At 40.8% G+C, this 26,314-nt stretch overlaps 1 protein-coding gene across 1 annotated transcript in view; it reads left to right on the top strand.

Moving 5' to 3' along the window:
* Positions 1 to 920: 920 nt before the first annotated feature.
* Positions 921 to 26,314, top strand: part of LOC124555880 — a 244,877-nt gene continuing 219,483 nt past the window's right edge. Inside the window, exons 1-4 of the mRNA XM_047129941.1 lie at positions 921 to 958; positions 3,457 to 3,525; positions 3,962 to 4,030; positions 21,171 to 21,251. Of these exons, the coding sequence (XP_046985897.1) occupies positions 949 to 958; positions 3,457 to 3,525; positions 3,962 to 4,030; positions 21,171 to 21,251 (229 nt within the window). The 5' untranslated portion in view covers positions 921 to 948. The remainder of the gene's footprint in view (positions 959 to 3,456; positions 3,526 to 3,961; positions 4,031 to 21,170; positions 21,252 to 26,314) is intronic.

The following is a 26,314-nucleotide window of genomic DNA, read 5'->3' as shown; positions in this document are numbered from 1 at the left end:
TCCTGTACAGTGCCCGCCTCACTCGCCCAGCCATCCCATCTGTGGCCCACGCCGACCAGTCGTCCTGTCCATGACCCACGCCACCCTGCGGTGCCGTTGTCGGCCTGCGTTGCCCTGCTGTCCCCTTACAGCCTCGCCATCCCACCCTGCCCTGCCCCCAATATCCCAGCTCAACCTCCCTGCACCTAATTAACCAGGCCACCCTCTATGCCTCGCCCTGACCTTACAATTGGTCCCTGCCCCCACTTTCCCATTCCACCCAAGCCTCTCGTGCCCCAGTTTCCCTTCCCACCCTTGCCTCATTTGGCCCCAATAACCTTTCCTGCCACCACTTGGCCTCCCACCCATGCTTCCCTTCATGTTACTCCCACCAATGCTGTCCTGTCATGCTACCTCTAGCCCTGCCCTGCCCCAAGAACCAGCCTGGGCCAACTCTTGCCCCACCCTCCCACACTGCCCTGCCCATGCCACCACTCTCCCACACTGCCCTGCCCATGCCACCGCTCTCCCAGCCCACCCCACTCTCACACTCTTCTTTTTCTCAGGATCCACAGATCAGGTCTCTCTACCTACTCCATTTTTCCTCATTCTTCATATCCCCTTTCATTCTGCACTTTTCCCTGTACTTGCCAATTCTGTTCTATCTCCTCCCACTCTTCAGGCATATCCTCCCACTCCCACATTCTCCCATCTCCCTTTTGGCTGAAACATGTTTCACCCTCTTATTCTTCTCTCTGGGCTTCTTTTGCTCGCTTCTGGTCCACTATTATTTCGTACTTCTCAAGTGTGTTCGTATTTATTTTCCTTGTACTCTTGGTTTCTTATTCAGTTTCTGTGAAGTTGATGTGTCTATTGCTTTACTAATTTTTTTACAAATTTGTAGGTTCTGTAGACATCCGCGCGTCTCCTTTTACAAGATCACTTAGTGTGACGAGAGAGACTGAAGCTATGATAGACAGTAAGTTGTACACTTGAAATAATTTGGTGAACTGTGATTATTATGCAAGTAGACAATGTGCTAGCCCATTGCATCTAGTGTTATTAAACCTGTTCGGAATTTCTGAAATTTCGTTATTAAGATCGCATTAGTCAAGCGACATAAAATAAAATAACTTCCATCTCAGGAGAAATCCTTCGTTGTTTTTGGAACAACTCATGAAATTGGTACTAGCTATTTTTTAATTATGTGTCTGTGGAAATTATGATACTGAAATACTACATATGTATGTGGGAAAGCACTCCGCACATATAATCTTTATAGCAATTGCATGTCATTCTGAAATGAGCATGGTGAATTTATAAATAGAATCTTTACCAGTAAAATGTTATGATTGTCTTCATCTTCTTGCCTGCCCCTTCGCCCTTCCTGTTTTCTTCCTCATCTCTTCTCCTTTCGTCCCTCCTGTCCCTTTGTCCTAATGTGCATTCTACCTTCTGTGATAACCACTCAAGCCATTCTCTTCTTGGTCATGAAACTGTCAAAAAGGTGGTGTAGCAACTGCAGTAGGCGGTGCTTCTGTCGGGTGTGCAGCCTTGGCCAGTAGTTGCTGCACCGTGTTGAGTAGTGCAGGAATGGCATCTAACGCTTGCGGCTGTGGCGCTTCAGCAGGGGGTGGGACAGGATTAGTGGGCATATTGGAGGACACAAATGTAAAAAATTAATAGGCAAGCAATCTAAATAATTTCAAAATCAAAGAAATTTTCTACAGCACCCACCTGAAAACACTGATCAGCAAAAACGAGAAGAAGCTGTTAGAGCAATATGTGCTCCTCCAAAGTAAAGACGAGAGAATGAAAGTGCCAGCACAAAAAACATACATATTTCTGTGGCTGTTGGCACGTAGCTCGCTTGAAGACTTGTTGCAAGTTGTTGGGTCTTGCCCACTCATCTCGTATAGAGGGTGCCTAAGGAATGCTGTGTTCTCGGAATGCTATACAATAATCCAGGCAAATAACATTAGAAGTTTTATTTCTATGAAGCAAATTGACAATACTTAACTTGTATTGACAATGGTGTCGCAAACGATGGGCGACCTACAACATAAGTCCAAGTTATTGCTATACAAAAGTTTCCTGCAAGTTGACACACAACACTGATAACTGATCTGGGAGTGCCGGTCTACAACTCTATACTGTCCACTAATGCCCATATAGAGAGCCGATCTGAGCGACCGAGGCTGGCAGGAGGGGCGCTTACGTCCACTTCGGCTCAAGGGTGCTCCTGTTGTGGTGCAGTCCTAATCTGCACACCATTGGCTGACGTCGTTTTAGCGCCTTCTCTGGTCTTCCGTTCTTTGTCGTCGTTCCAGTGCTTATGGTTACGCCAGAACAAACTACATAGTAGAGCTGCTTGTCCCCAGGAAATAAAACAGCTGCTGTACTCCTTTGTATTCAGCTGTGCTGTGCTACAGACACAGCAGGGCCATGTTGGCTACTGTTAAGTCCGTTAGTCATACATACTGTTATTCCTGCAACCACCAAGAAAGTTGCTGACCATCATAAAGAATCTCTCCATAGAATGCCCGCCGAAATGGTTGAACCTGCTGCATGTGTAACTATGTAAGTGGCACACACAAGCCATGCCACAGTGTTACAAGCAATGGTTTGTTGGGTTTATTTCCTTAACACTGAAACGGTTGATGAAATTTGGTGATGGTCACAAGCTTGTGTGTGTGAGTCAATACTGAAATTATGAAAACAGTGTATGTTTTTACAATAAGTGCAATTTGAAGTTCCCATCTCTTTGACTCGGACCCCCAACCCCATTTCCCTTGCTCAAGACATCTCACCTGATTACCCAGCCCCCCCCTCCCCCCAAATTGCTCCTTCCATTCTCTCAGTCCTCCCCCCACCCCCACCCTGCAAGAAAATGGCTGATCCATTCTACCCTACACCAGGTTCCCTGGAATTGGCTGACACTTACCTGGCTTATCCCCCCCCCCTCCCCCAACACACACACCTCTAAGTTTTTCCCCACTCACTCCTATCTCCACAATCTCTTCCCCCCCCCCCCCCAAAAAAAATCAATCTCTCTCTCTCTCTCTCTGTGTGTGTGTGTGTGTGTGTGTGTGTGTGTGTATGTGTGTGTGTGTGTGTGAGTGAGTGAGTGAGTGAGTGAGTGAGAGAGAGAGAGAGAGAGAGAGAGAGAGTGCGTGCGCGCGCGCGCGCACGCTAGGCATGTATCCTTCCAGCCCTACTTATTCCCATCCCTTACCATTGCTGGTATGTTTTCCTCCCTTGTGCTGTCCATATTGGGACTCTTTTCCAGCCCCTTCCTTCACTATATCATTAGAGCCTTCTCCATTCCTTTTCCATGTGTAGTATGGTTTTGTTCCAACCTTCTACTGTTGGTTTATTATGTTCTTTTCAATATGTAAGTGTATGTTTGTATTGTCTTTAGATAGATTGCTTTCAATAGTTTTTTGCAGAGTTTCTAAGTGTGTTACAAATCCACAGGTGCTGCAGATGTCCAGCCATCTTTGCGTGAAAAAAGTGTGTCAAAAGAGATTGAAAATCTGACACAAAGTAAGTTGTGTACCTGAAGTTATCTGATGGTCTGTAACTATGGCTTTGCAAGCCGACTGGGTAGTTGCTAATTACATCTATTGTTTGTTGACCTAGTCATAATTCTGCAGTCATTCCCCCCCCCCCCTCCCTCCCCCCTCCCCCCTCCCCCCAGGTGTGTATCTGCCCAGCCCTACTTATTCCCATCCCTCACTATTGCTGGTATGCATTCCTCCCTCATGCAGTCTATATTGGGACTCTTTTTCAGCCCCTTCCTTCACTATATTACTAGATTCTTCTCCATTCCTTTTCCCATGTAGTATGTGTGTGTGTTCCAACTTTCTACTGTTGGTTTATTGTATTGTTTTTAATATGTAAGTGTATGTTTGTATTGTATTTAGACAGACTGCTTTCAACAGTTTTTTGCAGAGTTTCTAAGTTCGCTACAAATCCACAGGTGCTGCAGATGACAACCCATCATCACGTGAAAAAAGTGTGCCGAAAGAGATTGAAAATCTGACACAAAGTAAGTTGTGTACCTGATATTATTTAATGGTCTGTAACTATCACTTTGCAAGTGGACTGGGTAGTTGCTACTTGCGTCTATTGTTTGTCAACCCAGTCATGATTTCTGCAATTTCATTATTAAGATTGTAGTAGTCAAGCCATCGCATTTCTCTTAGCAGACTGAATAAAATCTCGTTTTTCGTCATATACTCTTTCAATCTCTCGGATACATTTTTAGTTGGTAGGCATATATATTTTTTCTGTCATTGGTCTTGGTTTTGTGTCAATCTTGGCAGCGGCAACGAATTTACTATGTGCTTCATGGTAGTTTATCTGGATTCATGTTTTCTTGTTCATTGTGAGGCCTACTCCTGCATTATATGTATCTGGTTTTGTTTTGAGATCCCAGTACTCACATAACCAGAAACCTGTCCTTCCTGCTGCTGCACTTCACCAATTTCTACTATATAAACCTTCGTCCTCAAGGGCCCAGCATTCATTTGCTGGATACAGGCTTGGCCACCCTGGGGAATGGTAAGTACCGCCAGTCCTCTTTTCACCGTAAGCTCTGGGCATGCTTCAGTGACCACCATGTGGTGTGATGGTGGAACATTGTGTGTGACAGGGAATGGGGATCTTAGCTTGACCGTCCAGATTGTGAGGATGGCCAAAACCTCTATAAAAAACCTCCAATCTCAAGACGTGCTGCATGCTGATGAGATGCATGGCTGTTGATGTGAAACAGTCATTAGTGGGCAACCTCTGGGGAACCTGGAGTTACATAAGGCCTACCTAGACACACAGGGCTCTATCCAGATAGACTTTTCTTTCCCTAGCTGCTTGATAGAACCTTCAAAATTCTGTCCTCCTCCCAGTGGAAAGGGTGGGCCGCTGGTAGGTACTAACATCCAATAAAATGAGGGGGCTCGTGTAGCCAGTCCTCCTGGCTCAGGAGTTCCTTCCAAAAATTTTGTCTGTAGTAACAGAATGGATGCTGGTAATCAGAATGTCTTTAATACTGGAAAGGAAAGAGGATAGCTTCAATAAAGTTTTGCCTTTCTATATTCATAAAGGCTTAGAAGGCATTACTAGCACTTTAAAATTAGTCAAGCAATTGTGTTATTGGTCACTGCTGGTAGAAACTTCTAGTTCCCAACAAGTTAAGATCCTGGAGAAAGCTCAATGCCTTCGGGAACATGCTATTTAAACTGAGATACACACCACCTTGAATTACAGCAAACATGTTAGGACATGCAGTGATCTGGGGGATGTTCCCAAGGAGGAATTGAACGATGAGTGGGCTCCAGAAGGTATAATTGACATACGTGCAAAACTTTGTGAAGAGGGTAGATGGGGATCTTCTGAAATCCATCTCCTTTATCGTGACATTCAATAGCACGAAACTTCTTGAGCACATTAAGGCAGGTTTTGTTTACCTAAGCATGAGGCCTTATGTCCCAAACCCAATGCGCTCTTTTAAATACCAGTGGTGTGGTGATACTACTCTTGAGTGTCATGGAGATATCAATTGTGACAAATTTGGTAAGGTTGCCCATGAAGGAGTCACTTGTTCACCTCCTTTGAAGTCTGTGAATTGCACTGGGATTCAGCCTGGCTGGAGTTGTGACTGCAGCATGTATCTTGAAGAACAAAAGATACAAAAGGTTAAGACTATGAAGTACATCTACTATGGTGAGGCCAAAGAGATGTACAAGGCCATGTTGCCCCAAACAGTCACTACCTTGTTTGCTTAAGTTCCTAAACAGCCAGTGCAGAAATCCAATACTGTTACATGAATTGATGTTACTACTGGCAGTACTAGTACCTGCATTTGTCAATTCACTAGTGCTGCTGCAGTTATATTGAAGTCTGTCCCTCCCCCAAGAACATCAGAAAAGGCTATGGTTGCCGACATTGCATGGGTCCTTGCTCCTCCAAAGATTGTCTGGCCCATCGTCCAGCACTGCCACTACCATTACCACAGTTCTGGCTCCGAATCCTCCTCAGACAAAGAAGTCAAAGTTGAAGGTGAAGAAGCACCCACTGACGGAGATGGGAAATACATAGTCCAATGATGTGACATCATCCTCTCTGATGTCTCTCTCGACTCTTCTTCAGAGGTGATGGACCTTCATGGCAGTCTAGGGCAATCATCTTGCCTCAAGGCTGAGCATCCAACTGTTGCGGGCTCCCCTCCTTGACAAAAATTCTTGGGTGATTGTGCTACACCCATGATAGATGCACCCATCCTACAGCAGAACACTATTGGGTTCAGGACAGATCTGGAGGAACTGAAACTCCTGGTACAGGAATGCCCTGTGTGCTTGTGTATGCAGGAAATGCATTTTAAAACTTCTGATGGCCCTGTACTACAGGCGTATACCCTCTTACCACAAGGACAACCTGACTGGGGGAAGGCAGAAGGGAGGGGTCACTGTGTTTGTCAATAATGTGCGTCAGACCTCTAATCTCCCACTGGCTACTGACCTACAAGTAGTTGCAGCTGAAATCCACGTGTATCAGAGGATGACTGTTTGCTCACTTTATGCCCACAAGATACAGTAGACTCTGAGGCTCTCATAGATTGTATGGAATAACTCTCCCGACCATTTCTTCTACTGGAAGATTTCAATGCCCATCATTTCTTGTGGGGCTCAACCTCTATTTGCCTTCAGGGTTATGTTTTGAAGAGCCTCATGATGTCTCACGAGCTGTGTGTCCTCAACTCAGGCACTCCCACTCATTTCTGTGCTGCTACTGGGTCTTTTTCGGCTATTGATTTCTCTCTAAATTCTCCAGCTCTAGTGGACTCTGTTCAGTGGGAAGTCATTGACAACCTTCATTTCAGTGAACACTTCCCACTCTGCATTCATCTAGTGGCTGGAACATTACCTGCACAGGAGCCACCAAAATGGATCGTCAGCAGGACTATCTGGCTATTGCTCCAAAAGCTAGCTACGTTTGAACACTGCAACAGTGTCCAGAAACAGGTGGACCACATCACAGTGTGATGTATCATGATACTGACTTATCCATCCCATAGTCCTCAGGTCATCTTAGGAGGCAACCTGTTCCTTGATGGACTAGTGAGCACTGCTCAGCAATCTGGAACAGGCTTGCGGCTCTTCGACAGTTTAAGTACACCCCAACAGCAGACAACCTCACAGCCTTTCACGTTGTGAGAGCCAGGGCTCGATGCATCATTAAGGAGAGCAACAACAGACAACTTCACAGCCTTTTGGGTTGCGAGAGCCGAGGCTCCATGTGTCATTAAGGAGACCAAGAAAAGGCCATGGCAAGCATTCCTGGAGTCCATCAACCATCCCCCTTCTTCACTGATAGCCGTAGTGCTGAAATAGGTGCGTCTCCAATCAACGCCCGGAGACATCGCTCAGATGATGGCAGAGCATTTTGCAGTGATTACTGTCTGTGCCAGCCAAGATCCAGTGTTTTGCCCCAACCATGCGACTGCAGAGAAGTGCAAGTTGAACTTCAGCTACCACAATTCTGAGTCTTACAACTGCCCTTTCTCCATGTGGGAGCTGGAATCAGCACTGTCTGAGACTATTGATTCTGCACCTGGTCACAACCAAATCCGGTACTGTGTGCTTTAACATTTGCCAGCAGCTTCACAGGAAATCCTCCTGGAATGTTTTGATTTTATATGGCAGACAAGCAACTTTCCCAACTTTTGGAGAGAGGCAATTCTGATACCTCTCCTCAAACCAGGAGAGCACTGCATGTGTCCCAGTAGTTACCGGATCTTCATCTTAATGAGCTGTGTAGGAATGGAGCAAATGATGAACCATCGTGTGGAGTCCGGTGATTTCGGTCCATTGTCAACAATCTGACCCTACTAGAGGTGGCTGTTTTCCTACATAAACAGCACTGTCGTGACATATTCTTTGAAATCAGTAAGATGTATGACACTACTCGGAGACACAATATTCTTGTGCGACTCCATCTGTGGGGCTCTCATGGCCACCTCCCCATTTTCATATGGTCCTTCCTGTGTAAGCGCTCTTCTAGGTCTCGAGTTGGTGGCGTGCTGTTGGATCATTTTGAGCACCAGAGTTGTGTTCCTCAAGGTAGTGTCTTGGACGTTGTCCTCTTTTTCCACAGCCATAAACAGTATCGCTTCTGTGATAAGAAGTCCTGTATACTGATACTTGTTTGCATATGATTTTACCTATACCTTTATCTGTATCACCTCCACTTTTGCAACAGTGACCAGTCAGTTGCAACTTACAGTGCAGAAGTTAGAGGAGTGGGCTGGAAAGGTGGGTTTTCAGATAAGTGTGTGTGTGTGTGTGTGTGTGTGTGTGTGTGTGTGTGTGTGTGTGTGTGTGTGTGTGTGTGTGTGTGTGTGTGTGCGCGTGCGTGTGTGTGTGTGTGTGTGTGTGTGTGTGTGTGTGTGTGTGTGCATTTTAATCATCCTCGTTGTATTTTTAATTCACCTGACTTGCAGATGAGGGACACCATTCTAAATTTTAAACTCTCATTGAGGTTTCTGGACCTTATTTTTTACTCCAAATTGTTGTGGTTACCGCACCTGAGAGAGCTGAAAGCCAGAATCCAGAATATTATAAAGTGCTTTAGCCACAGGTCTTGGGGAGCAGAGGGCACTTCTGCTCCAGTGTTATAGGGCTTTTGTGCATTCATGGCTAGACTATGGATGTGTGCAGTTTATTGGTCAGTAAGGCCTTCTTATCTGAAGATTATTGACGCTATCCATCATGAGGAGATTAGACTGGCCACAGGTGCCTACAGGCCTCTATGCTGAGGCTGGGGAACTGCCACTCTTCGTCGATGGAAGTTTCTCATGGTGCATCACTCTTGTAAGTTTCTTGCAGTTATGACTTCACCTGCATACCATACTGTTGTTCATCCACCTCTGGAATGCATTTTCTCTAGTGTCCACTAGCAACAATGCCATTTGGGATCTGTGTGCAGTGTGTGCTGGAGTCACTTGGTGTGGAACACACACACACCACCATTCTGGGATTTTAACTGCCTGCCACCACGGTTACACCAGAGGTCCAGAGTAATTTTAAATTTGGTTGTTTTCTCTGATCGCGTCCTCAAGGGCCGACTGCCTTGAGACTTTACCATTTTCGACGCAAATTATATGCGATCTTCCAGGCACTGGAGCAGAAGGCATGTGCTTCAGGTGTTAAATTCCTTGTCTGTTCTGATTCTCTGAGTGCTCTTCACTCTCTACAATGCTTTTACCCAGCAGATAAAGCAGTCCTGAATATCCAGGATGCTCTCTTCAGCCAGGGAAGGTTTCTTTCTGTTGGGTACCATGGCACATGGGTATTGCGGGGAAAGAAAGGGCAGAGGTAGCAGCCAAGAAGGCATGTTGTGGTCCTCCTCCTCCTATTTAAGTGTGCCATCCCCCTGCATACTATCGTCTTGCTGTTGCAATACAGAGTCATGTGTTGATGGGAGGAGGAGTGGCTGAAAGTGACAGATAATAAGCTGCATACAGTAAAGCCCACTATGTGGCCATGGCATACCTCCTTTCAGCTACAAAGACAGGATGCAGTCCTCCTTAGTCATCTTCACATAAGCCACAGTCCTCCTATACATGACGTTTTGATCCGGCGTGACGACCGTCTAATGTGTGGTGCTTGTAGCGTACAGACCACTGTCGGCCACATTTTAATACACTCTTTTATTTTTGGACCAAAGGGCAGCAGCAGATTTGCTGCAGATCTGCCCTCTACTTTAAGTGACATTCAAACAAATGTAGTGAGGCTTTTAAGGGTTTGTTATTTCTCCAACTTGTTTCCAGTAATTTTAGGGAGATGTTCTTAATGAGGGTGAATGGCTCACCTATGTTTTTTGTAAATTGTTAGCCAGTCACATATCCCTGTGCCATAGTTTTAGATCTGCTGTCTTTTTTTTCCTTCTGTTTTCTTCCCAGGTGTAGTATCTGCCGCTATTTCTCCTTTGTTTTACGGCATGTGATATGAAGTGCTTGTGTGGATCAACACGAGTGCTGGAGTGAGTGAGTGTGCCAAAGGTTGTAGCACTTTTATCCATATTCAATTCTGTTAATATTTGTGAGGTCACTGACAACTTCCCCATTTACATGCTTCAATCCACAGTGACAGATTTGTTATTTTTATGATTATGATATCATTCTGTTTCATGCATGGAGATTTGAAAGGAGTGACTATTTTACCTCAGGAATATTTTACCCAAGGCATTGCCATGATGTTTAGACCATACAGTAGAACTGCATGTCCCCAGGGCCTAAAATCAGCTGCCGTTCTCCTATGCAGTTAGTTGGTTAGTTACTTGTTCCATAAATCAATAGAACAGCTATTCACACCATGGGTGGTTGCTGAGTTATGGGAATATTTTAGGCCATTGCGGAGAGAGTAGATGTGAGAGAGGAAATGCTGACGTAATCCACGATTGGTGTTGCCAGCACAACCATTACTGCTAGGTTGTGGCAGCAAAGGAAAAACAGTAAAGTCGACGTGAAGTATTCCAGACTGAGCCAATATGTGACAAAGATGCCCAGCTGCCACCTTTTCTTGCATAACTTATAACTTGGTCTCATTTTTTGAATGTATTCCTGATGTACTGTAATCAGCAACAAGATTGATTGTCCACCTTTGAAATTCAAACACTGAGTCTCAAAGAGTGTGCTTGGTCAGAATTAAGGAAATGGCCATTTACAGCTAGTGAGCTTTTATTGGCTGGCGACTTGCTATGTTATCCAACAGCCAGCGCACTAACACGTAATAAGTTTACAGACCAAAGCCTATGAAACATTTGAAATTCATAAAATATTGTATTATAAAGTATAAACAGGCACAGAAGGTATAAATCAGTCGGTGTGAGAATTTCATTCCTCTCCTCCTAAATAGCAATTTTACCAACACTCATAACATCAACTGAAATAACCAAATCGCAAATCCATAAACAAATGAGAAAGAAATTTCAAATTTTTATGTTGTATAATAGACATATTAGGAAAAGTAGTGGGTTTTGCCACTAGTAATACTGTAGGGTATGTAATTTAAAAGACTGTAACTTTTGCTAATGATGTAAGGGGTTATTGAGCTATTCCCCAACACACTACGGCCTCAAATTATACCTTAAAACACATAGTTTTGAGAGTTCTTTTATTTTATGTCCGCCTCATAAATAACAAAAATTTATAGCCTACATAGTGAAATAAACTGAAAACACTGGAATACGGTGAAAATTGCCAGATGGTAAGATCTCAGATGTTTGTAACATCTTGCATGTTTGTTTTCCACTTGCAGCCAGACATAACACTAATGCAGTGGCTTCTAGCATATACAGTGATAAACAACAAACTTTCTTGGTGCCATGTTCCAGTGTACAGCTAATGTGACCGGTGTGTAGAGAACTGAGTGACCACGGCTTCCACTTATGTTCAGTCTGTATAGTTATACCTTGTACGCCCTTTACTACTGTATATTAATTTTACTTACAGTAGATCTGCTCAGAGCCTGTCGACAGAATCTGGAATGTATCGTGCCTCTAACAACTGCAACCGACATAGGCTTCTCCATTTGCTATGTGTGGAATCACAATTAAAAAAGACGTGTTCAGTAAACATATGTGCAATGGATTTTTCGTATATTATTTGAATGCATGATGTCTGTTCCTTTGAAAGAACAGACACCACACAGATCCCACAGCCGTGAAACACCATAAGTAAATTGAAGGGGGACACTGCCAGCAGCTGCATGGGACATTAAGCGGAATCTGTGGCGATGAGCAAAAATGTGTACTGGACCGGGATTCGAACTCGAGATCCCGTGCTTACTAGGCAGGTGTGGTAAACACAGCGCCATCCAAGACACAGTGTTATCGCACTTCACGGACTATTTCAGTACGATTCCACAAATGCGTCCGACCTCCTGTGGGAATCTCTAAGTAGCGATCAGGAGTGTAATGGACATGGCTGCAGATAGGTAGCGCTCGGTGGGAGTGTGGATCGGCCGTGAGGTGTACTGTGATAGTTTGTGCAGTTGCAATAACGCTGTGTCCTGTATGGCGCACTGGTTACCGCACCTGCCTAGTAATCATGAGATCCCGGGTTTGAATCCCAATTCGGCACACATTTTGATTCATTGCCACTGATTCTGTTTAATGTCCAGCTGCAGCTGATAGCAGTGTTCCCCCTCCAATTTTTCGTATCCATTGCAGTCCTGAATGGTGTTTAATGTGTTGTGATGGCAGACAGATTCTTATAAATGTAACAGATTTCTGGGACAGAGAAACACTAAAATCACTGCAGACTTAACGTTATTTCATATTAATTGTTATAAATAAGTACCTGTTGTGAAGGAAAACCTGTGTGTATACACATGCTTTCACGAAACCTGCTGTTTTTACACTAGAGCAAGTGACAAGTTTGACATGTAAACAATGCACATTGGTAATACTACAGAATGGTCCACTTTGACTCCTCAGCGCAGTCACAATCTAATAACTATGTGTCTGTCTAGGGACAGCAAATCTTGGTGCCAATTGGGTGAGCCAATCAATTGCACTCGGCTGACTTTGGGTCTGCAGCTCGTAGCGCTTTCTGGTGGCAGACAGTGAAAGCTCACAAACAGTAGTCTATACTGCTGGGTTGTTTTGGTTATTGTTATTTGTTTATGGGAAGACAACTCTCATGTGAAAAATGGAAAAATATAGTTGCAGTCTGTGCACTGCAACATATGGCATTAATAAAACCATATATCAGCTAGTTGTCCAAGATACAGGGGCGATAATCAAAATTTTCCCAATGAATTTGAAACTCGCTTATGCAGAAAATTATGGAAAGAACGATGTTGCCATGACGTTCTTCTCCTCTCATACCAAATATATGTGTAATGTATTCCAAATTACATCAAAATCGGAACTGATGAAATAAAAATACTGTATATGTATTTGAACAATCTGATACGGAATGCCTTAAATGTCTCATTTGCTGCATGTACAGTTTAACATCTCATTTCTGAGACATTTATAAGTTTAAAACCTGTCTCAAAGAAACATGTCTTCATTAGCAATGAAAATTTTCTTTGCTTTTTATTTATCAGCAAAAACACTAATGGCAATCAGATGCCATGGCAGTTTTATTCAAAAGCTCACAATGATGTACAGTACTAAAGTAATCTTCATAATCAATAATCATGAATTTCTGCAACAAAATTTGCAACTTACTAGCAATTTATGCGAAATATCTTTACCAAGAAAATTTCCTAGGTCACTACCACTGAGGGCACTATGAAGACAGTTCACCCAATTTTCAAAATGTTAAAATGTTTCGTACTCTAAGAAAGCTATGTACAGGATTGCCACAAGTTCTAGAAATCGGAATTTCAAATATGTCAGGGAAATTGGGGAAATATCGGGTGGGGGGAGCAGAAAAATCTAGTTTTTGTCTCAGTAGATATAATGGTATGTTTACTGAGATATCGTGCATCGTCACTGGTTGGGCGCAACTTAGTACGCGCATGACTTCCCTACTCCCTCATTCTTACTACTTCTCCCCTTTCTGCCATTCCCCTCAGCTTGCAGTCACTGCTGCCACCACTTCTTGCCGCTAGCCTAGCAGCTGCTGATTAGAAGCAGGGAGGCATGAGGAGTGGTTTGTTTGGACCTGAGTCTCATAGACGGTTGACGCAGCGGCCAGAGATGGCGGTCATGTGTGTACAAGATGTGTCTGAGTGATTGTATGAATATGTGTGTGCTGTTGTTTTCTGACAAAGGCAATAACCAAAAATTTAGTTGTTAGAGAGTGATTGTCTTTTCTATGTGCCTGTCTGCGGCTCAGCGATCATCTTTACGGTGAGCAGCTACTTATTTTTATTCCTACTGATTCTCAGAGTATTTGCGCAACTTACCTGTTGCATGGAGTGATCACCATGATCTCATTTCATTAACATGGTGTCTGTGGCATGAGTGGACTTCCATAACAGCCCAAAACTGCAGGTCATTTCTACAGATATCTCTATAAAGGATATGGCGTGCTGATCTGAAGCCATTCGGTTCCCATTAATGTGCAGGCCCTGCCCATCGAATCTAGTCTCACCGATCTGCCCGCAGTCCGGGTCTGTCCATATGTCGCATAATGCATCGGATTTTTGTGGTTTCCCTGGACTAAGGACTGCAGTGCTCCTGGACAGGCCAGAGGCCACGGGCGATGGATTTCAGGAATTGCGACTGTCTCACCACAAGTACATTGTACAGAGTGGCATTTCATAGACATTCTATTTATTCTAGTACATTCTGACACTTCAGAAGTAGTTTATATATTAGAAAGTATGGAAAATAAGAAGAAGAAAATTGTGCCAGTTGCTGGTAGTTTGCATGCTATGTACTCGTGTATTTCTTGAAAGAAAAACCATACAATATCTGTAAAATAATAGACGTAACACAGTGGGTAGTAACTCACAATAACGAACATAGTAGAATCAACATTTTACTGGCAGTCACCTATAGTGTTTGTTTAGACAACTGTTCCCTGTCTTATACGCTTCTTTCAAGAGGCCTACTTTTTTCCAAGGTTATTTCTGAAACTAGTGAAGGTATTTTAAATCTGTCTTGCGGCTCCAACGAAATGCGTATTTTTGTCACCAAGTGAGTTTCGCTGTATTGAAATAAAATAATATCAGTGGTCTTAATGAAACAGATATACCATTTCCCTTGCTTTCTCCATCTGAAAATAGTTCATTACAAAAGATGTTGCAATGTTAGTACTTAAGATTTTTGCGCACACCTTTGGAAATACAGAAGTCCTTATATATTTTTGTTAACTTACGCTGTTAGTTACCCTCGATCTCAAAATTTGTCAGGGAAAAATGCTAAAACTTGTCAGGAAATTAGGGAAATATCAGGGAGTTTCACTTGGGGAAACTTGTGGCGACCATGATGTATAGACCATCCTATAGTAATAGACTCATTAACCTAACTAGCTTGTATCACAAAGACTGTCCACTGAATTTGATTCTTCACTCCAGTGCAATACACCAGTAAATACTTCTGCACCTCCAGGGTTTTGAAATATAATTACAAGGCTTTATGTTATTGGCAGATTCAACCTACAGAAAGGAATTTTACATAAAAATACAAAGCTACTTGTAAACTGCTGTAGTTGTATACTAACTTCTCGAGAGAAGTTACTTAAAGGTCAAATTCAGCTCCAGGTTAATGAAAGAAACATGTGTCCATGACATTTGTGCAGCCATCAGTGATAAACATAGGATTCAGACCAATCTATTTATGTAGTCTGTAATCTGAAACTTATAGTTTTAGTTAAGGTAATAAGAACTGGAACACTTTCCTTGTGAAAAACTGCTTGTAGTTTGGAGAAAACTTTCATTTGCTTCTAGTTATGGGGTATACTGTTGAGAAAATTTTGTTAAGTCCTTCATTACTGTAAACTGTAGGTCCTAAAAACTGCATAAGCAGCCTAGGAACTTCGATACATCTTCAGTAATTAACATACAATTTTGAATTTCACGTGGAATGAATCAAAAGCTCCTTGTCCTAAAGGCCACTTAAGCCTTGACTATCTACCATCACGAAGTTCTACGAGCTGCTGATCCATAAAACCCGAAGTCAGCCGACCACAACTGATCAGCAACGAGATTTGCTGTACCTAGACACAAATAGTAGATGGTCACGACATTCTCTGATGTGAAAGTTGTTACCGTTTGACAGTTAGAGTGATACTAGCGCTCCAGGCGGTGAGAAAGCAGTCAGTCACATGTATCGTTAGGATAATGGTTGTTTCTAATTATTTTCTACTTCATTAATGGAGTAGTTACATTTTTGTATTCTATGCATTAGTAAGTCAACAAGAGACACAAATTATTGTGAAATACATCTAAAAATAGCCGAATCCGCTGACACAATGACATAAGTTGCAACTCGTTAATGAGGAAATACTTTTGAGTATGTGCGTGTATACTGGCAGGTTATTCCACTGAAAACAAGAGAATGTAAACACATTTCATGCATGGGAAGCATATATTTCTGTTGTTGTCTGTTGTTATTGTCTTAGGCACTTTCCTTGATTCTTGAAAATTTTTTATGGAGTTCTCCCGTTCTTACACCTAACTTGACTTTTTAATACGTGAGTGTTTTTGTATATGTAATTACTTTTGCTTCAAAAGTGAACGTGTTAAAGATTTTCACAAGTTGTGGCTCAGGTTTAGCAACAATTGTGAGATTGGTTCCTCCTGTGTTGGGAAACAGTTTTATGACTTTTGACAATTTATCATCATGTTTGTTAGGTTTCCCCTTAAGCTACAGTTCTGGTGGCTTATTTGATATGTCAAATAATGTGAGTATTACATTCCATATAAGTTTCCTTCTTTCCACCGATTTGGCTGAAAATGTAGTGAACAAAACTGTACTTCGTTGGGTAGGTATACAAGGTCTTTCTGTAAAAGGTCAGGTCTTCTGGTAGTTACTGGCAATTCGGTGTTGTTAAAGGAAAATGGCATTATTCAGTAAATGTCTGTATGTTACAAGAGAATAGTATATAAACCGTCCTGTAATGCACCATTTCTGATCTCCGAGGGTCCTTACAAAACTAAATAATCACAGATGTGGTGTAATTTTGTAGTTACTATCGATTGTTATGGCACCACGTACATTCCTTATTATAATAACTATGTTACAAATCAATGATGCACTCATGCGACATCGTGTTCAGAAGTAACATTTGCTGCCTGCTTGGGGCACCATTATCAGTGGGGATAACAAGATAGAGATGGAGTGGCACAGTGAATAAGGAAAAGTTTACAAGCAATACACTAGAGGTCACTGCACTCATATATTACCAGAGTATGCTTCACTGCCATTGGCTACAGTAGGAAAATGCACACCCCCACATGTTACAGTCTGACGCCTTTCACTGTACTTCACAGTTTTCGGTTTAATTACCAATGTTGGTCAATTTTTATTTTTTTTATGGGTAAGGACCAAGGAAATATCTCTCAAAAACATGCATGTTGATGTGTAATTTGTTCTCGTAGCATGTCAAAAAATAGCTTGATTACCTTGTACCCAGATAACAGCGTTAATTTCGTGACGAGTTTTGATTTGCTGTTACATATCTATGATTTTTTAAGAGCTGATGAAATTTATTACCACAAATTATTGTGTAAACAATGTATTGCATGTTTAATTTCCTTCACTTACACAGATTTTAAACAATTTATTGCTGAACATTAAGATTTTTAATCATATATGCCAATTACACATGGTTTTGCTCATATTTAGGTTTTAATGTTTTCCTCATTTCTGCATTTTTCTCAATTTGTTGTTTTTTAAGGCTGGACCACACAAAATCTATTTTAAGTTTTTGTGTAGACATTTGTCAGTGGAACATGAGGAGTTCCCCAGGAGAGATTATTTTGGGTTAGATTTGAAACTTGCTTTGCTACCTGTCAGACATTTTATGGTATTGGACAAATGATAATAAATTTTTGTTGCTGAATGTTGACCTCCTTTCTGAACCACTGACATCTTGAGTAATGGGAAATAAAGATCATTTTTGCCTCCAGTGTTGTCTGTATGGACATCACTGTTCTTATTAAATTGTGATGGATTATTTATGATGAATCTCATTAGTGAATGTATATGTATTGGATGGCACAGTTAAAAATACCTAGTTCCTTGAAGTGGTACCTACATGACATTGGTTTGGGAACACCACACATTATTCTTATTGCTCACTTTTGTGCAATCGGTACTTTGTTTCTAAGTGCTGAGTTACCCAGAAAATTATTCCATAAGACATTGAATGGGAATATGCAAAATATGTCAGGAAATTAATTAATTTGTTTCGACATTTGACAATTGTGTGAAGAGAAAACGTAACTGAACTTAATTGTTTGAGAAGCTCAGTAATACACTTCTTTCAGTTAAAATTTTCATCGATATACGCCCAAAAAATGGGAGCATTCTACCCTATTCGCTGACTTCTGCTCAGGTGCTACATCAATTGTTGGTATGACTCTGTATGTTGTAACAAAACTGAATATACTGTGTTTTTCTCAAAATTTAGGAAGATTCCATTTTCTGAGAATCACTTATAATTATTTGTTAAATGTCACTTACAATTTCTACTGTTGCTTTCTATCTGATGGGAATTATTATAACACTAGTATTGTCTGCAAAAAGTACCAATTCTGTTTGTTGGGTGTTAAGTGGAAGATTATTCACATATATGAGGAATGGGAGTGGACCCAAAATTGAACTTTGTGGGACTCCCATTGTGATCTCTCCCCGGTCGCTCAAACTTTCTACCCTTCCGACATGTTTGAATCATTCAGCACACTTTTTGCATTTTGTTTTCTATGTATGATTCAATCTAGTTGTGTGTATGCTCATCAGTTCTATAAAACTTGAGTTTTTGTAAGAGAGTAACATGATTTACACAATCAAATGTTATGGAAAGTTCACAGAAAATGCCAACTGGCAATATTTTATTACTTGAGACTTTTACTATTTGATGAGTGAAGGTGTAAATAGCATTCTCATTTTAGCAACTCTTCTTGAATCCAAACTGTGATATGCTAAGTAAACTGTTTCTACTCAAGTGTGAGACTACTCTTGAATACATTACTTTTTTGAGTATTTTGGAAATATCTGTCAGTAAGGAAATTAAACAATAATTCTTTAAGTCTGTCTTGTTGCCTTTCTTATGAAGAGGTTTAACAGCTGCATATTTTACCCCGTGTGGGAAAAATTCCCTGTTCCAGTGATGCATATTGCATATGTAAATTGAATTTGACAGTAATATCTCTTTCTATATATTCATCATCTCATGTCACCTCTTTTAAAACAATGTATCCTATTCTCATTAATAATTGTATGAACCTGCCTCAGAGTGGTGAAGTACAATATTGTTTATTTACATTAATTGTGCATCATGAGGTAGAGCATTAACAATTGGGTAAACATTAATTATTTCAGCCTGAAAACTCTATACAAAAATGTTATCAATCAGTGTCCTACTATCATGCTGCATATGAGTTGAAAAATTGACTACAGAAATTAAATTGAAACACCCAAATATTGATGATAGGTCATTTTTCCTGTCCCTATCTTTTAAAAAATCTACTTTGAAATCTACTCAAACTGCTAACTGTTCTTATCTGACAGGTAGCTCAATAATGCATCTAGATTTCTCATAAATAACTGAAATTTCCCATAGAGGACATCTGTAGGCTGTTAAAAGTGTCAGAGAAGTATTCTGCAGCAGGAACTCGTAAGCACAAGCGTGTAGATTGTGATCAACAAAAAACTATTTGTTTCAGTGATTGTTGACTTCGTGTCCAACTTTTACACACATTGCAACTCCTACATTTTCCATGATAGTATTACTTGGAAGTGATACTAGTCTATAGCCCCTGATACATAACTTTTCGATCCTAGTTATTATGTGATATTCAGAGACGCACAGAACATCTAACATTCAGCTGTGCTGCATGACCATTGTAGCAAGACTATGTTGGCTAATGTTAAAAGGCCAGCTAAATGAACCATCCAGACTGTTGTTCCCACAGTTACTGAAAAGATGTTAATCATCTTTAAGAAGCTCCACCAATTACCCACCAATGTTGTTGAACCTACTCTATGGCTATCTGTGTCATTTAGCCACACAAGCCAAGCCACAAGTTTCGGGGGATGTGTTATTTAAGCCGTGTAAAGTGACTTTGCCTCCAGTGGTATTATTAGGCTTAAAACTTAAACATTTATGAAATTCATTTGACCCCAGTTCCCGGCCTGGTATCCCCACTCCATTTTCTCAGTTCACGCACGCCCTCCCACAGAATTGGCTGGCACAACCTGTCCCAATGCCAGTGTCTCTGGCAGAAGTCCATGTTGGGGATTTTTCTCTCTCATACATTCTTGAGCTTTCCGTGCTTGGACATGGTATATTAGAGTATGAATGCTTGGAGGAAGCAAGCTGTGGTTGAATGGAGAACTGTGGGGTTTGGAGGGCAGGGCCGCCCTGTCATGCAGCAAAGCAAATTTGGAAACAGTTAAAAATTTCTCAGAAAAACCAAGCAACCACCAACTTTTGTAATAATGGTCAGTTTGCAGCATCTAGAACATGTCAATAACAGAAAAAATGTATTGTAACATTTAAAAACTATGTCCAAATTTTATATCAGTTGATGTCACTTAATGTTAAAGTAAATGTTAACTCACTTTCCAGACACTCATGAGAAGATATCATTTTCTGAAAGCTGCTGGACGTACTAAGTGTATGCCCCTTACTCGTTATGTTTCGAGTCATTCTCAACCAACTGTAGAAACTTTTTGGATTAATAATTAATTCTTCTACATCCCAGTTATCCAGTACTTTCACCTTTCCTGCTGTCTCAACTTTCGCTTCAGCAAAAGAGAATTGTCTTACAGGCAGGAATCCATTATGTCACCTAATGTACATCCGACAATCTGATGAATACACATGCTGTGTACGAGCTCAAGTTGCTTCCAGTGTTGCATGCAGACTTAGAGTGGACATTTGGGCCATTCAAGTATGGGGTGATTGAATGAGCGTGACAGAAGTCGAATGCAGGTGCTCCCTGCATCCAAAATGAATATATTACTATCTGCCGGACTTTTGTGTAACAGTATGCTGCAAGCATTTCAAGCAAGCATAAAGGCCGGATGCAGACATCTACTGCCCCCTCCCTCTTCCCCCCTTCCACCTCTACATACCCGGAAACTGCCCCCCTCCCCTCCCCTCCCCTGCCGTATTATGTCACTGCAGTATCATCTCCAGTTTTTCCCGTCCACTCCTATCACCACAATTCCCACCTCCCCATCCTGGCTAGGCATGTGTCATCCAACCCCCACTCGTTCCCACCCTTCAAACTATTCTCTTGAGCATTCCACTCTCTTGCCATCCATTTGTGCCCTCTTTCCTTGTTTGGTTCCCTCCCAGTATCATTAGATTTAATCACTCGTCCTTTTCCTCCTTGTGTGTGTGTGTGTGTGTGTGTGTGTGTGTGTGTGTGTGTTTTCCTTATGCTGTTTGTTTCTTGTGTTGATTTTACTGTGTAAGTCTGTATGTACTGTCCATATTTAGATAGACTTCTTTCAACATATTTTGCAGAGTTCCTAATTTTGCTGTAAACTTACAGGTGTTGCAGATGTCCACCCATCTTCACGTGAAAGATCAGTTAGTGTGTCAAAAGAAGCTGAAGATGTGAAATACAGGCCTAGTAAGTTTTATACCTGAGAGTATTTTATGATCTGTAACTGTCACTTTGCAAGCAGAGATGGACTAGAAAATGTGGCATCTGTTTTTGATGAAGTTAACATCAAACTTTTTGCTTGTTTGTAAATGATTAGACTTATAAATTTAAAGGGTTGTTGTGCTAAGAACATAAATGCAAAGCCTCAAAGTTTACTTATTTTCTAAAAAAGAAGTGGTGATTTGGGAGTTTTTTGACTCTAATGTTTGCTTTTGCAAAAATTTCGCTCCCCCCCCCCCCCCCCCCCTCCCCCAAAGGTCTCTCCTTGTTTCCTTCTTTTGGCTGTGTTTAAGCTTCCAGCCGATGATGGTTTATTTTGAGAATCAGCGGTATTTTCCCACTGGTGAACAGAGTGCTTCTCTGATTTGAAGTGTTTATCAACATTATTCTTCTTTGCCCATCCAATTCGATAATTATGAAATCTCCAGAATTTTGATTATGACCTTTCATTGCCATTCATAGCTGTGTGACCCATGCTTGACAACTCTACAGATAGCACTGGGAAAATACTTGGCGTAAGTAGAACCAAAAATATCTCTATTTACACAGCTAGGGGAAGAGTTTCAGTGTGGTCTAAAAATATTTATCGATTTTGTTTTTCAGTCACTGTAATGCAGAGTTCCAGACTAGAGTATTGCACATGTGTTCCATATATGCGTGCTATTTACACTGCTTTTTTTGTGTGTGTGTGTGTGTGTGTGTGTGTGTGTGTGTGTGTGTGTGTGTGTGTGTGTGTGTGTGTGTGTGTGTGTCTACGACCCAGCGACCCAGGACAACTGGGAGATCAGGGAAGAACCCAGGAATTTTTTCATCTGGGAGAAAACCGGGAAAAACTTGGGAATTTTTTAGAATTCTGGGAATTTTTCATTGTTTTAGTCTTCAGTTACATTTTTGTAATTTTGACTGGTAAGAACCGATACTCTAACAAAGGATATTATTGTACCCCACTACTGCAGAATAATACTTCAACAATAAAAGATAAACGAAAGAAAAAAATGAAAATAACTTAAATTGCAAAGGAAATGCGCCATATACAACAACGACACACACTGCTCATGCAAGCATCTGCCAACAGCAAAATGTGTCAAAGGCTTTAGGAAGACTATACAATGCTTCATAACAACAAGTTGCCTCCGATGAACGTGAAGTCACAACAGTTTACATTAGATTTGTCTTAGCAGTTATGAGCGGGCTCATGTGCATGTGCAGTTGAGTCTTGTTTGAGCAGGAATGTGGCTGTTGGCTGTGCAATCAGTTGCAGCAAGCAGCTAGATGCTAGCGGGAAAAGGGGGTGCCAAATTCATATTCTTGAGGAAAAAACACTTGTTTCACAAAGCGCCTAGCATTCAGCGCATGTTTGTCTGTCGATTATTCATATGATTTTGAAAGACTTCCCTGTTGGTTTTTGAATACATTTTAAGTTGATTTCGGTATAAATCATTAATCTATTTTTGAATGCGTGTATAGTGTGCGTGATGTCTCTGTTAGGAGAATCCTTGTCACATCTAGAAATGAACTTTCCGGAGACACAAGGGGACGGGGCTATACGAGCTGAGCGGAGTAAAGCCGAATGGATGAATGCCAATCACTGTTTGATTATGTGGTTGATTGGGTTTGTGAATGATCCGCATTGTTATAATTACTAGCGAAATCCATAGATTCAGACTACCAGAGTGGAAATAAACGACTGACAGGAATAACAGGTGAGAAAGATTACGTATTATCTTCTCAGTGTATCCAAGAAAACGTATTTATGACAGAGAACTTTTGGCCAGATTGCTACACTAGTAAGGACCAGTTATACAGTCCCTGGCTAGCAGCCACGTAAGTTCTGTTCTGTAAGTAACGCAGAAAATGTGTTGTACGAACTCGTAATAATGCCTAACCGGAAAATAATCATGGGATAAGTAAACCTGTGATTCTGGCAGGCTTGGTGAAGTTAATCGGTGAACAAATTTTGACAATGACAGGAATAGCTGCAGAATTGGTGATGACAAGATTGTTTGTTAGAACGAGGAAGAATAAGATGATTCCAAATTTGTATAAAAATTTCTTAATACTGTTTTTAGATCTCATTCTTGAGAAGCTGGTGTGTATGAATGAAATGTGAAACTATTTCCTAACATAAAGCTTTTTTCTTGTAGCAGGCTTAACAAGCATTTGATATTGGTACTTCGGGAATTATATTCTGTCATATTATAAAAATGTCCATTTGTGCCAAAGCAGTCTCGTTTATTTGGTGCGTGTTACAAAATTGCTGCAGTATTAGAAAGACCTATTTTGTTTTATCTAGCAGACAGTGACAAAATAGACGTAATCAGTTCGAGAAACCACACCAGTCTTGGGTACTATTTGTGTTAACAGCTTTTTGAATATTAGATAATGATATTTCGATTTTTCTTGTAGCAAAACGTTTGACGATCTTTCACAGAAAGGAAAGCACGCCATGTAATGCTGTAGCAAGATTAGAGAGAAAAAATGCTACAAGCTAAGGATTGAAGAAATTTGTACTTTCTTGCTTGTCTCTTGTCTTTATTGGTTTTATGTATTCTATATTTCATTTCACAGAAAACAGCAAGTTATTAGCTAATAGGCAGTAAAGAGTTCAAATTTTCTGAAGAGTTCTTGTTCTCCTGTTTACAAATAATCCCATCTGCTATCGAGGTGGTGTTGTTTTTTTATTTTATTTTTTTATTTTTTTCAAAAAAAGAGGAGCAGGCTGCTACTACCAAACTGGCCGACTGGGAGCAGGAGAGGCACCACAGGACGTTTCAATTTCCACTGTCCAGAACATAGTTTGATGGCATCCATTAGAAAATATACACATTTCCATTCCACAGAGCGAAATACAGTGACGTGCGATAGAAGAATGCTTTATGAAGAGGTGTGGCACTACACTTTTGCATGCATGTCGTACATTTCCTCGAATACACGCTTCATGTTTCAGACTTTTCAGAAAGATGTGCACTACAAGATGAACATATTTTTGAAAATTCGATAATTTTTAGTATTTACCCGGTTCGCAAATATCGCAGATCCGGGATTGTCTGAGTTATAGTGGGTAGTCTCCATGTGACCCGTGTTTACATTTAGTGATTTTGCTGTTTTCTGTTTGTTTACTCTCATGTCAAATGAAAGCAAAATGGATATCTGTATCCGGGAGCTATCAAGTGAATTAAAATACATTCACATAATTACGGAAGGCTAAAATATGTCATTAGTTTCATATTCTATTTTATTTCCACATTTCTGACAATCAAGCATTAATCGCCTTCAGAACAATGAAGTTATTTTTGTCCGTTTGCTAATGAAATTTGGCTTTTATTAACCTGTTCCACAGAGGCAGTCAATGTAGTTGAAACGAAATGTGTAATTCCACACTAATGGCTAGTTTCAACTGTTCGCTGCATTCCAAGGGCACATTTTCATCTTCTAGCACAAAAGGCATTATGCCATAATAAAGAACCAAACATGATATAATATAGTACTGGTGCTTCAAGAAAATTTACATCCCGAAAACCACACTGAAAAGCTTAATATCAGGTCAGGGTCTACTTCATTGGGAATCTGGACATACAAATGTCCCATTTAAATGTGCACACTTTAGTATGGTTCATGAAATTCGAATGCTCTTGGAGTATCCTCTGATGTCTTGTTTCTTTTATGACATAATGTATGATCATTCAATATTTTTACACGTACGTATATATGGGCTTCCTATGTCATGGTAGCTGCACAAGTTCGGTGTCACCTATTATCTGCGCTCTCTTGCAACTGCTGAAACAAACCTATTTCTATTAGGTTGCGGGAAAATATTGCAAATGGTTGTTTGAAAAGCGTTACTTTCAAAGTAAATATCCTTTTATGTAAGTTGAACTATGTGCGAGAATCTACCATGAATTTCTTAAATCACAGAGTGTTTGACTCTCATTTAAAAATCAACTCTTTGATGACGAGCCATTTAGAAGAATTTTGAACCCTGAAGATAAGACATTTGTCATTATTAAAAATTTTACTGCCACATTTGTGTGATATATCTTGAAGTGTAACACACACAAAAAAAGATCAACATTATATGCGAAAGCTTAGCTTCTCTTGCAGCTTATTAACCTTAGAGCCCAACATTGTATGTGGAAGCTTTGCTTTTCTTGTAACAACACTATGTGTATTAATTTAAACTATTAACTTTCCCTGTTTGTGTGTTAGTGGTACTTAACAGTGTGTTGCTGTTGGCTGACTACATCACGTGCCCTATGCTCTGAATATCTGCTGTCATCGGCTGGCGAAATCACATGACATGAGCTATAACTGGCTTACAGAAGCGCATCGCAATCTCGATTTCAATGATTCGGAAAGTAACATGCGGTGTTTGGTGGAATTCCAATGTATACTTTCGTTATACGAAAATATGCAGCGTACATGTTGCTGCACATCAAAGATATTTCCAAAATGTGTCTTTTTCTCTGAGTTTTGTTTTCTAAAGTGCCAGGAAATTCTACACCTGTGTCTAAAACCATAACTATTTAGAGGATTAACAAGGGAAAATTTAACACAGAAAAAGCGAGTTTTCACCCTGGAGAAAGTGTATTTTTAACCTGGAAATCCAGGAATTTTTTTTCCTTGTCCGTGTATACGCCCTGGTGTGTGTGTGTGTGTGTGTGTGTGTGTTAGAGAGAGAGAGAGAGAGAGAGAGAGAGAGAGAGAGAGAGAGAAAGCTGTCTCGCTCCGTGAAAGCTGGGTGAACTTATTTACATGGCCACTTGGATCCCAAAGCCAAGTGAGTGGACATCACTGGCTTGCAATCTCTCCCACATAGGCTGTGAATTTGCAGTGTGTGCATGTGTGTTACAGTTTGCTGCAATCAGGGTTGGACAAAATGTACACAAATGATGAACAATGAATGAAGATAATTTTGTTTGTTATTTGTGAATGACAAATAGTATTCAAAACATTATTCAATTACATGGATAAGACATTTATTTCTCATCTGTAAATAAAAAGTGTTATGAACCGTAGACGAGTTTGCAATC

The sequence above is a fragment of the Schistocerca americana genome, chromosome X (assembly GCF_021461395.2).
Source record: "Schistocerca americana isolate TAMUIC-IGC-003095 chromosome X, iqSchAmer2.1, whole genome shotgun sequence".
NCBI classification, from domain to species: domain Eukaryota; kingdom Metazoa; phylum Arthropoda; class Insecta; order Orthoptera; family Acrididae; genus Schistocerca; species Schistocerca americana.
Note: the sequence above shows the minus strand (reverse complement) of the source record. Positions and strands in the feature narration are given on the sequence as shown.